This window comes from Erythrolamprus reginae, chromosome 1 (genome assembly GCF_031021105.1).
Source record: "Erythrolamprus reginae isolate rEryReg1 chromosome 1, rEryReg1.hap1, whole genome shotgun sequence".
Classification (NCBI taxonomy): Eukaryota; Metazoa; Chordata; class Lepidosauria; order Squamata; family Dipsadidae; genus Erythrolamprus; species Erythrolamprus reginae.
In genome coordinates, this window is record NC_091950.1 from 66197986 (window position 1) to 66211439 (window position 13454).

The window sequence follows — 13454 nt, forward strand, 5'->3', positions numbered from 1 at the left end:
ATCAGTTTTTAATTGACCTTTCATTTTAATTTAACGTACAGAAACTTGGGGGTTTGGAGCCAATTGCTGCCTGTCAGTCCATGTTCCAACCCATCTCATTGTTCTGTGAAACCAAGTTTCAAATGAAACTTTGAAATCTAAACCCACTTGAGTAACATTAGATGAAACAACAAAATGAGCGCCTTGTGTTCAAGAACTGCTGGGATCCTAGCCTTCTGGTGGACATATAAACCCTAGTTATTACTCTGATCAAACAGAACTAAATTTTTGTTTTAATGTATGCTCCATAGATAATTTTATCCTTGTGCTATTATATTTTTTAGTCTGAAGAGAGATTAGTATTGTAAACATTGGCTTATATACTATTCTTGTACTATAATGCTGTCCATAGAAGATGTGCTTCCTTTCATGATCTTTGACTTCTAATGAAAATTATGAGAGATCAGTAACCAATTCCAAAAAAAGGGTATGGAACATAACACAGAAACTACTACACCATATGAGATTTTTTTTTTAATTAAAAACATAAATTTCCCTACTAGTTAGCTGGATAACATATACATGTTCTTATTCTTTTTTAAAAAACACAAGTTTTGGATTATCAGAAATAATCCTGCATATTTCTTTTTGTATCCTGATCCCATTATTTTCTCAAGATAGGTTCCCCCAAAATAAGACATCCCCTGGTAATAAGCCCAATTGGGCTTTTTGAATGCATGGCAATAAGGCCAAGCACTTATTTCAGGGTTAAAAAAATATATAAAACAGGGTCTTATTTTCAAGGAAACGTGATAGAATTTATCTGCTGAAGAGGAAATGATTTATATACCTGATATTTGCAGTCTGATAAGGATTAGGTCCTGTCTACAATAACAAAAGATCCCTTTGATTAAATAACAATAACATTTTTAAAATTACTACTAAGTATTGTTCTCTGACTTTGAACCAGTTCTTGGACAGGTGGATTAGTCTTCAATTAATAAAGTAATGAATGCAGAAAATACAGCTCTCCCAACAGATTTTCTGAAATAGAAATTAAACTGTTTTGGTTATAGCAGGGCTGTCAAACTCCCGGCCTGCAAGCCAGATATGTCATGTGCTGGCCATACCTCTGCCTGATTTAATGAAGGGGAAATCCTGGTACATCATGTGAGAACCCCATGACAATGTGAGTTTGACACCCTGGGTTATAGGACTACTTACTTATTCTCTAGTATAATTTCTAATTTAAGTTAAAATCATGCATCTGCACGAGTGGTATGTTTATCTATTATACATACAAATATAAGATTGATTTCATGGTTGTGAAATCATATAGAAAGAGACACTAGAAAGATTCCAGGCAATGTTCCCTCTAATTTTTTTCCGGTGTGGGCGGAAAAGTATAGTGTCTGAGCGACAGTCCCTTTGGGACTGGGCGGCATAGATAGATTAGATAGATAGATAGAGAGAGAGAGAGAGAGAGAGAGAGAGAGAGAAGAAAAAAATTCCCTTCTTTTTTTATTAAAAGAAAATAATAATAAAACAAAACCAAAATCTATTTTATTACTATCTTCTCCTCTTTTTCCATCCCTGCCTCCTCCCCCCTTGTGTGTGTGTGTGAACTCTTGAACCATTTCCAATAACACACACACAAATGGCTGGGGGGTTTTTTCTCTGTTATTATTTGGGTGCTTTTTACCATATGCTTTAAATCAAGAGTCATTTCTCTCTCTTTCTCTCTCCCCCTCTTGCTCTTTCTCTCTCTCGTTTTCTTTCTCTCTCTCTATTGCTTTCTTTCTCTCTCACTCTTTCTTTCTATCTCTTTCTCTTCTCTCTCTTGCTATCTCTCCCCCCTTTCATCTCTCTCTCTTTCTCTCTTTATCTCTTGTTTTCTTTCTCTCTATTGCTTTCTTTCTCTTCTCTCTCTTGCTATCTCTCTCCTCCCCTTTCATATCTCTCTCTCTTTCTCTCTTGTTTTCTTTCTCTCTCTCTCTTGCTTTCTTTCTCTTCTCTCTCTTGCTATCTCTCTCTCCCCCCCCCTTCTCTCTTTCTATCAGCAGCAGCATTGGGCAGTAGCCATGGGGCGGCGGCAGGGTGATCAGCTGTGAGGCGGAGCTCCGGAACGAAGGCATCGACGGCGAGGGGGCTGCGAGAGCGCTTTCTCCGAGCGCTTCGGGAACGCCTGCCCTACCTCTACTGCAGCCCCCTTGCTGGAAGTCTGGGACGAAAGCGCTCCCAGCGAAGGGGCTGCGAGAGGGGCGGGGCGGGCATTCCCGAAGCGCACGGAGAAAGCCCTCTCTCGCAGCCCCCTGGCTGGCAGCGCTTTCGACCCGAGAAGCCGCAGCTGCCACCGCCGTGGGGGAAGTCGCGCTCCAAGACAAGAGGCGGCGGAGGAGGAGAGGGGGCGGATCGGGCGGGCGGGGGGCAGGGCCGAGAGGCCAGGAGCGCGAGGGGGCCGGAGGCTCCGAGGGGAGGCAGGGGCGGCCGTGGCTCCCTTCCCTTCTACTGCCGCCGGCACTTCCCCACCCCCACCCCCCGTGGGCTGGCAGAAGGATGGGGAGCGCGCGCCCGTGGAAAAGGGCGTGCGGGGGTATTTTGGGGGGCGCGTGCGCACGCGCGCGGCTTACAGAGAACAATGATTCCAGGTATGCTACCTAATCTTTGCAATAAAATTTTGACAGCCTGTCAAGTTTTATCCCATTCAGAGTGGAACACTGGCCTATCACAAAATATAAATTGTGGCATATGTGTTTGGAGGGGGGGGGGTGCTACAAGCATTCAGAATCCAAGTAGTAATCATGCATTACTGGGACATTAGAGATATTTTAAATAAAGTAAGCCTTTGAGTAACTTGACTCTTGGTGACTGACAGTTCCTGCAGTCTTCCTGCCAAGGTTTTGGCAGTGGTTTGTCATTGCCTTCTTTCTAAGGCTGATACAGTGCCTGGCAATAACCCAGCTGGTATTAGAGCTCACAATGTCTCAGTTTGTAGCCTGGTGCTATACCAAACTCGAATTATTTGGTACAAATATAAATATATATACAAATATAAGATTGATTTCATGGTTGTGAAATCACGTAGAAAGAGACACCAGAAAGATTCCAGGTATGTTACCTAATCTTTGCAATAGAATTTTGACAGCCTGTCAAGGTTTTTTTTTGCCTCATTGTACATCAAACAATCAAGGCAGGTTATTTTGAATTTCTCATGCTTTCCATTTTTCCAGGCTGAGTTGCCATTTCACTTCACTTAAAGGCTTTTCTTTATCAAAGTTATTGCTACATTTCTTTACCACTCTGAGGAATGGGTAGAGTTGGTAGTATTTACAACTTCTGGTTAACTATCTTTTCAATAAGAATCTATGGATATCTTTCTGGCTATCTGATATTCAAGGATTTTTTTTTAACTAGGTGATCACCTATCCTCTGAAGGTAACCTCAGTAAGTGATCAAGATGCCTACAGGGCAGGATTACATCCAGTTACCCAATGGAAAGCTTATGGTCTACATAATTATCCAGGTGAGCATATTTTGAATATCTCAGCATACATACGAGTCTGCGGAGAGGGGCGGTATACAAATCTGATAAATAAATAAATAAATAAATAATAAAATCTAAATTTAGTCGGTAGAATGACTGATAATGTATGCAACATTTTTTAAAGAGACATGTTATAATACTTTTTATTTTATGTACGGTATTTATTTTGTCAGGTATATATTGGTAGTATACATAGATATAGTGCTATACATAACATGGGTACAAATAAGAGAGAAAATTGGGACACTGGTGCACTTAGGCACACTCTTTACTGACCTCTTAGGAATTGGGTAAGATCAACAGTGGATAGTCTAAGGGTAAAGTTTTGAGGGTTTGGTAACAAAACTACAGAGTCTAGTAGTGAGTTCCAGGCATTAGCTATTTGGTTGCTGAAGTCATATTTTCTACAGTCAAGTTTGGAACGGTTTGTGTGCTTGTGTATTGTTGTGGTTGAAGCTGAAGTAGTCGCTGACAAGAAGGACGTTGTAGCAGTTGATTTCATAAGCTATGCTTAGGTTGTGTCGAAAGCGACATAGTTCTCAGCTTTCTAAGCCTAGGATTTCAAATCTGGTTGTGTAAGATATTCTGTTGCGAGTAGAAGAGTGCAGGGCTCTTCTTGTAAAATATCTCTGGAGACTTTCTAATGTATTTGTGTCCAAATACATTAGTGTGGGTTACAGACAGATGATCTGTATTCAAGGATTGGTCTGGCAAAAGTTTTGTAAGCTCTGGTTAGTAATGTGATATTACTGAAGAAGAAGCTACGTAAGATTAGGATAACAACTTTGGAAGTCATTGCTGTTTACAAAGACTGAGCCAAATAATATGTTCAAGAGGTTAGCTTTGACTGTTTCATTGTAGCATTCTTTGTGGTTGGGTCCTTTTAGTGGTGGGATTGGTCTCAAGTCCTTGAATTTGTTATTTACAAAGTTTGTAGCTTCCTTATTGATATGGATAGTTTGTTTTTCTTGGTTATGCTGGTTATCCCATTGTTAAGGTGATTCTTGCAATGGTGTAAATTGAGGTTGAAGTCTATCATGCTGTGGTCACGATTGGAAAAGGGTTCTTTTATTTGTAGCCCATAAATTGCACTTTTGCTGTTGCAGAATATGAGGTGGAGGCAGTTGTTGAGTGTAGTTTGTTTGTTACTAATTGGTCGAGTCCCAGATTGGTGACAGCGTTATGTAGGGTTGTATGGATGGGTTCAGTCGTGCATTCATTTAGGGTCCAGTTAATGTGAGGTAGATTGAGGTCTCCAAGAAAGATAAGGGGTTATGGGCAGAAGGCTGCCCACGCTAGCAGTAAGGTTAATTTGTTTGCAAGTGTGATGTTGTAGTCTGGGGCTCTGTAACAAAGTGATAAGCGAAGTGCGGCATTTAAGGATAGATCACCGGTGATGGTTTTGGGAAGGATGAGATCATGTGTAACTTGGATATTTTTTAGGTTTAGTGTCTTTTTGTAGAATATGGCTACTACACCTCCTCTGCAGGTTTCATGGTCGGACCGGATGACAAGGTAGTTTCCTGCTGTGATGATGGAGTCAGGGAGGGATGCATTTAGCTATGTTTCACAGATAAAAATAATGTCAAAGGTGTAAGCGTTTAATAGTAGTAGGAATTCAGACATATTGTTAATTATGCTTCTTGCATTGATTAGTTTGCATTTGAGATTAGCATTGGATTGGATTGAGGAATTAAGGGACGCGCTTTCCTAGTCTTGGTTGGTGTTGTATGGGCTGTTGATTTGTTGTTGGGGGATGGCAGGTGGGATGTTGTGGGATGGACTGCGAGTATTGTTTTTGATGTGTTCAGCACAGTAATCTATGTAGTTTGGTTCACCTAGATCTAGTCATCTGTTCAGTTCTGTGCGGAGTTCACAGGAGTGGATGCGTTGTAATAGAGATAGGGTCTGGATCTAAGTTTGTTGTGATTGGCATTGTTTTTGGCAATGGAGTTTATAGTGTAGATAAATTGTTGTTTCCTGGATTAATTTTTACAAACCACTCTACAGAATCGGGGGGGAGGGGGTCACCGAGCCGTTGTTATTCTTGTGCTCAGGGCCATCTCTGGAAACTTTGATGATATCTTCAGGGGAAATGGTTTGCGTATGATGGTTGCTGATGTTGCATTATGACGTTTTTGCTCAGGCTCGATGGTGTCTTTGACTATAGTGGAGATGTCAGTGGTTGATTTGGTAGGTCCTTGTGGTTGGGGTAGTAGTTAAGGTTGTGGTGGAGTGGTGGTGTGGTGTTGGGTATTTGGTTTGTTGGGTTTGCATTTTTCTGTGCTTGGATTTTTTTCCCTGTTCTTTCTGTTTTTTTCTGTGTTCATAATTTAAGTGTCGGAGGCAGACCTCATCTACATTTTTTTCTTTTTCATCCATTTTTATTTTTATCTAGGATTTATATATATTAACAATCCCTTTCTTCCGGGCTCCCAGTGCCATTGGGTGAAGCAATGTCTAAAAAAATATATCCAGAAACCTAATATATGCAATTTGGATATGCATATGTCTTCTGAAGAAACTGCTGATATCTGGGGGAAGAGCAAATTTCAGCTTCGGTAAGTTATGTCTGGGTTAACTCATAATAAATTTTGTCAAACTGGGGGTGTCAAACTGGCAGCCTACGGGCCATATGCATCGCTCACATACACACCCAGCTCTGCAAAGGCAAAAAAAATGTTGTGATATATCACATGATGCAATTGAGTTTGACACCGTGTTGTAGGTTTTTGGTTCTTTTCTTGTAAACTGAGGCTACTTTTAATCCCTATGAGTCAGTTGCTAAAAATCGATGTCATCTGTATTCAGTCTTCTCTTGCTGAGGATTGAAAGCAGCTCACTTGATGTCTTCAGACTTTTGTCAATCCAAAAGTTCTGAATAACTAAAAAAAAAAAAATTAAGGAGCAATGTATAACTGATTAGAAAAGGAAGTTTGCAAATCCAACGTTCTTAAAGGTGCCTAACATGGTCTGAGGAAGAAGGCTGTTATTCCCTTGTCTCAGAGTTATAAATCCCCACTGTCTTTCAGTCTCAACACAAGAAGCAAATGTCTGGAGCACTTGGGGGCAATTTCAAATCCTTTCCTTGTCCAGAGTGGAATTATAAGGAGCCAATCTATTCACTGGCTCTTCATTCTTTATAGTTGCTTGTTCCACTTTCAACATAACTGCCTTCAATTTGCCTTCTCCGGAAGTCATAAACTGTATTTTGATGTTACCAAGTTCTATGGATCTATCGAATCTTGTGGAAGAGAGCCTTTTTAAGAAGCCCATTTTGCAGGATACGGAATGGAGAAGGTCTGTCTAGCTTTCTAGCTATCTGACATTTGCATGTCCTTGCTTAGCAATCACAATTGGAATTGGCAACTACCTTGCTAAGCAGAAAATTGTGGGATAATAACAAGCTTACAATCCATAATTTCCCATTCAGTTGTTAAGCAAATCACCATGATTGTTGAATGAAACATCATATGGCAATGACTTACAATTTTTACTTCTCCATGAACTCTGCTGATTGTAAACCTGTTGTTCAGCACACAATGGTGGTCAGGTGATTGCAGGATGCTGTGACAATTGTAAATTGAACATTGGCCACAAAGCTTTTACCCCATAGTAGCTTAGAATGGCCGTTAAATGAGGATTTAGTAGGCAAGAACTATCTGTATGATTGCCCATCTGAAGGTACTGATACACCTACTATTCCTTCTGCCTCATATTTTTATGTTGAACTTTTAAATATTTTTAAAATTGAAAAATTGCACCTGGAAGTCTATGGGAAGCCAGTAGCTTATAATGTGGAGATATTGTATGGGCATAATAAGAAATACCCTTAATTGGTTGAGCCACTGCATTCTGAACCAAGTTTCCTGATAGTTTTCAAGGGTAGCTCCTGTACAATATATTCCACAATCCAATTGGGGGCTAACTAAATCATAAACAATCATGAGTAGATCCTTTTGATCTAGCAGCAGGCACAATTACAGAAGGCAAAATTTGTTCCCCAGCAAATATCTGGCAGTCAAAGGGCAAATTCCACCAGGAATTTCATGCCCCACATGAATCAGTCACCAGTAGCCCAGGATAAATCATTAGTTCCAGTCAAAATGGGTGGTGAGATCAGTCTAATCCTGGACCCTTGCTTTGTGGAACACTTCAGAACTTTACATTCTCTCATTTTTAAAATCTACATGAATCCACTGGAAGAGGTTATCCACTGGGTCAGAGAGCATCAACATCAGTATGCTGATATACTGTATTTTTCGTATATCGGACACATCTTCCCTCCCCCTCAAAAGAGGGTGGAAATGTCAGTGCATATTATACACTGAATACAGCCATTTTTGGCCTTCCGAAGCCTCGCCCAAGCATCCAATTTTTGCGAAAAATTGGCTCATTTTTCACAAAAGAGTGCGCAGAGGGTTTGGAGGCCTGCAGAGTGCTCCTGGAGGAAGGCAAAAATTCCCCCGTTTTTGTGAAAGAAAATGGGTGACAAATTGATTGTTTCTTTTGCAAAAACAGCATTTTTGCCTTCCCCCAGCCCCCAGGAGAACTCTGTAGGCCTCCCAAACTCGCTGCATTCCATTTTTGCAAAAAAAAACCCATGTTGCTAACTTAACAACTGTAGTGATTTACTTAACAATTGGCAAGAAAGGTAATAAAATGGGGCAAAATTTGCTTAACAAATATTTCACTTAGCAACAGAAATTCTGGGCTCAATTGTGGTCATGGTTCTGCAACCCAACAAGACCGAAACAGACTTCAGAGGATAATCAGAACTGCAGAAAAAACAATTGCTGCCAACCTGCCCTCCATTGAGGAGGACCTGTATACTGCACGAGTCAAAAAGAGGGCAGTGAAAATATTTACTGACCCCTCACATCCTGGACACAAATTGTTTCAACTTCTACCCTCAAAACGTCGCTACAGAGCACTGCACACCAAGACAACTAGACACAAGAACAGTTTTTTCCTGAACACCATCACTCTACTAAACAAATAATTCCCTCAATACTGTCAAACTTTTTACTAACTCTGCACTTCTATTTCTACTAGTTTTTTCTAATCATTCCTATCACCCTTTTCCTCCCACTTAGGATTGAATGACTGTAACTTGTTGCTTGTATCCTAAGATTTTTATTAATATTGTTTCTTCATTGCTTATTTGACCCCTATGACAATCATTAAGTGTTGTACCACATGATTCTTGACAAATCTATATTTTCTTTTATATACACTGAAAGCATAAGCACCAAGACAAATTCCTTGTGTGTCCAATCCCACTTGGCCAATAAAGAATTCTATTCTATTCTATAAATGGACGACTATCTGTATGAAAGTTAATTTTTTTGACCAACTTTTTTTAGAACCATATCAGAAATCTCATTTTATTAATTTTTATGTCATCCATCTCTCCTATAAAGCAACTTTTCCATGTCAAACTTTTGCAGAACTTTTTATAACTAAAACTGTTTATTATTATGTTGTTCTTTATCTTTTTAGAAACAGAAGTGCCAGTAAATCACAGCCAAAAAGCTTATTGGAAAAGTTGCGCTGGGTAACTCTAGGTTACCACTATAACTGGAATACAAAGGTATGCAAGGGAGCAATATAACTTCCTAAATGATGTGACACAAATATTTGTTTTTATTTTTTCTATGTATGGCATCAAGGACAACAATCAGACACCAGGGTTTTAAACCCAAAATCAGAATATAAACTTGAACTTTAAAAAGCATTGTTTATCAACCAGCTACAGACAAGGTTAACTCAGCTTTGAGCTTTTTATTGTCTGGTCTTCGTTACCAATCTTCTAAGTACAAAATTCAGGGTCCTGCTAATGTAAAGAGGGGGTGATCTTATGGGATGTTACAAAAACTGATAATTATATGTCTTAAGTCATTTAAGCATTGTTGGCAAAAAAAAACATATAAAGTACACCTTAATTCAGTGATGCTTTGAAGTTGCTTTAAGTCACTGTTGGTTAAATTAGTTAAGCTGCAAAATTGCTATTTTGGCTAAAAACATTTAAATAACCTTGTGAACTACCACAGAGAGAAATTGCTTCAGATTATAGCGTTACTATAGCATTACTATCTTAGAGAGTTGTTATACTTGAATTTGCAGTATAATTTTCTATAATTCTTCTATAATTTTGGCAAGCTGTACTTAAAATCAGATAGTAACCTAAAGTTCATTTTAGATTATTAAAAGGTAGCAACCTAATCTTCAATTTAAATTACTTTAAAACATTTCTTATATGCTGGCTTTGTTATTTAAAAATTCTATTTGTAACTTCTTTGCTCTTCTAGAAATATTCATCAGATAGCTATACTCCTTTCCCATCTGATCTGGCTTTCCTGTCAAAGCAAGTGGCTAAAGCTTGTGGATTTCCCAGCTTCCAAGCAGAAGCAGGAATCCTGAACTATTATCACTTTGATTCATCTTTAGGAATTCATGTGGATGAATCTGAACCGTACCTTTCTCCACCTCTTTTATCATTCAGGTAAGCAGTGCAAATATTTTTGTATGTATGTCTGTCTGTCTGTCTGTCTGTATGTATGTATGTATGTATGTATGTATGTATATTTCAGACATTCTTCTGACAGGTGCAGACCTACATTTCTAGAGCTAATAACTAGACAAACCAATGATGGTTTAAACCAGGAGCTTAGGGCCAAAGGGTAGGTACAATATGTGAAAGCTAAAATAGTAGCATTTTATTTGTTTCATTTGATCTTGATCTTGCTTTTCTCAATGGCATATGTTATTTGCTCACATAATTTTATGACATACAACCATACCCAACCTGGGTTCGGGGGGGTGCTAGCGAGCCCCCCATGTCGGCGGGGACGTTTTAAAACACCCGCGCGGCTTTCCAATGAGTCCCGAAGACAAACGCGGAAGTTTGACGTTTGTCTTCGGGACTCATTGGAAAGCTCTGATCGTTTTAAAACAGTTGCGCCGTTCTCCGCTGACTCCTGGCGAACTTCCCCGCTTTAGGAGTCAGCGGAGAACGGCGCGCCTGCTTTAAAACGATCGGAGCTTTCCAATGAGTCCCGAAGACAAACGTCAAACTTCCGCGTTTGTCTTCGGGACTCATTGGAAAGCCGCGCGGGTGTTTTAAAACGTCCCCGCCGACATGGGGGGCTCGCTAGCACCCCCCGAACCCGGGTTGGGGGTTCGGGGGGGTGCTAGCGAGCCCCCCATGTCGGCGGGGACGTTTTAAAACACCCGCGCCGCCCCCAATCTTCGGCTCCTCGCTAGCGCTGCGGAAGTTAAAAACACCATCTGCACATGCGCAGATGGTGTTTTTACTTCCGCAGCGCTACTTCGCGAAAACCCGCTCGTTGCGGGGGGTCCTGGAACGGAACCCTCGCAATGAGCAGGGGATCACTGTATATTGATGAACTATACAACTCAGCCTATCTATTTACTTTAATTTGTGTTAATTGTTTAATGGATTGTTAAATGGGCCATGTCCAATTAGTCACATAACCTAGCCACACCCACCCAGCTGGTCCACTTCCCCAACACACTGAGGGACCGTGAATGCATGTGCATAGAAACATAGAAGACTGACAGCAGAAAAAGACCTCATGGTCCATCTAGTCTGCCCTTATACTATTTCCTGTGTTTTATCTTAGGATGGATCTATGTTTATCCCAGGCATGTTTAAATTCAGTTACTGTGGATTTACCAACCACGTCTGCTGGAAGTTTGTTCCAAGGATCTACTACTCTTTCAGTGAAATAATATTTCCTCATGTTGCTTTTGATCTTTCCCCCAACTAACTTCAGATTGTGTCCCCTTGTTCTTGTGTTCACTTTCCTATTAAAAACACTTCCCTCCTGGACCTTATTTAACCCTTTAACATATTTAAATGTTTCGATCATGTCCCCCCTTTTCCTTCTGTCCTCCAGACTATACAGATTGAGTTCATCACATGTTAAATTTGTTAGGTTTAAAATTATACTGTACAGATTGGTTTTAGGGATGATGTAAGGTATACAAGTTTCAAGAGGTATTGTTTTGCAATCTCCTAAGTAAATTAAGACCCAATTTGTAAAAGCAAGACCCAATTTGATATGTCTCGTAGTTGTAAAAGCAAGACCCAATTTGATATGTCTCAGTTTCAGTATTCTGAATTATAATGACGCTTTTGAATAGCTTGCTAAAAGGAGAATGTCCTTTTTAAGTTGTCCCATATTTGTGTGTAGCTATAGTTATACTAAACCATCTTTTGTTTTTCTTTATTAATTTTCTAGTTTCGGACAGTCATCCATATTTCTGCTGGGAGGATTGAAACGAGATGAAGCCCCTGTGGCCCTGTTCATGCATAGCGGAGACATTATGATAATGTCTGGTTTCAGCCGCCTACTGTATCACGCAGTTCCCAAGATCCTTCCCAATCTAGAAGGAAAGCCTTTGCCTTCTTCCTTAGAGCAGCCATTCTCTGCTGACCTTCCTGCAGACTCTGTGATTGAGCCCTGCTCCGATGACGATTGGCAAACATGTGCCAGATATTTGGAAGCATCCCGTATTAATATGACTGTGAGACAGGTACTAGCTGAAGGTCAGAGCTTCCGGACTGAAACTAGGACAGAGAGCAAACAAAATGCCTTCTCTGCAGACTATCGTGAAAAATATATAGAAACCAAAACACACAAGCCTATTACCAATAAATGAGCCCATCTTTTTTTCATCATGACTTCAGATGCCCCAAAAGCCAGCATACAGTAAAAGAAATTGGATATGCCTTTGAAAAAATAAATTATTAACTGTGAAAATAAGTATATACATGAACTTCACAGCCAAAGTGAAGGAAGAGGTGAGGAAATCCAGTGCCGTTTCTGTCACGTTAAGATCACATAGAAAATCTATGTATTTTGATCTAAGTTATTTTGGTGCTCTGCAGAAATCAACATTCCTTAGTCTATAAATACTTTTTTGTGATTTGCTTTGAGATATCAGGAAGGAGGCTTCAGTTAAGCAGATTTGGATAATCCAGAATATGCCAGATGGTCAGCTTAGCTCTGAACTTCTCTGGCAAAGTAAGTTGTTCCCTCACTTTTTTGGGTGTTTGGAACCCTTCTGGGCCTCACTAGCACTCCCCTTTACACAAAAGCTAACTTATCTTTCCACATCACATCACTAGACAAGACTTTCTTCCAACAGCCCTGGAAAGACTGGTCTTCTTTTTGCAGATTAATTTATGTCAATCCTCACCACAGGAAAACCCATCTCCCTTTGGCTGTGATGTTTGTGGTTGCTTCTCAGCTGCTTTCTTTAGTTCTAGCTGTCACATAGTGCCTGAGTTTTGGGGGTGGAGGTTGGGGTTTCAGTTGAGCTACTTGAAAGGCTGCTAGCATGCCAGCCAGCAGGTACCTAATTATAGATATTCCATCCCCAACATCATATCAACTGAAAGGCCTTTGATACTTCCCAGCACAGCAGTGACTTTCAGACACTCCACCGTATCTCTTTTCTATCATGAATATTTTACTTTGCCCCCAGGGATGCTCCTTTCTGGGTCAACATTCACCTGCAATGATTCTCTGATTGATTTTCCCTGTGTTTCCCTGTGTCATCTAGAGCAGTGTTTCCCAACCTTGGCCACTTGAAGATATTTGGACTTCAACTCCCAGAATTCCCCAGCCAGTGAATTCTGGCTGGGGAATCCTGGGAATTGAAGTCCAAATATCTTCAAGTGGCCAAGGTTGGGAAACACTGATCTACAGCACCTGCATACAGATAGTCCTCAACTTATGATCATTATCCCAACATTTCTGTTCCTAAGTGGGACAGTTAAGTGAGTTTGCTTCATTTTATGACCTTCTTTGCTACTGTTGTCAAGTGAATCACTGCAGCTGTTAAATGAATAACATGGTTGTTAAGTGAATCTGGCTTCCCCATTGACTTGGCTTGTCAG

At 40.2% G+C, this 13454-nt stretch overlaps 1 protein-coding gene across 1 annotated transcript in view; it reads left to right on the forward strand.

Moving 5' to 3' along the window:
- Positions 1–12312, forward strand: part of ALKBH1 (alkB homolog 1, histone H2A dioxygenase) — a 13083-nt gene extending 771 nt beyond the window's left edge. The window contains exons 2-6 of the mRNA XM_070754008.1: positions 3394–3502; positions 5922–6084; positions 9026–9116; positions 9835–10028; positions 11791–12312. Of these exons, the coding sequence (XP_070610109.1) occupies positions 3394–3502; positions 5922–6084; positions 9026–9116; positions 9835–10028; positions 11791–12211 (978 nt within the window). The 3' untranslated portion in view covers positions 12212–12312. The remainder of the gene's footprint in view (positions 1–3393; positions 3503–5921; positions 6085–9025; positions 9117–9834; positions 10029–11790) is intronic.
- The last annotated feature ends 1142 nt before the right edge of the window (positions 12313–13454 follow it).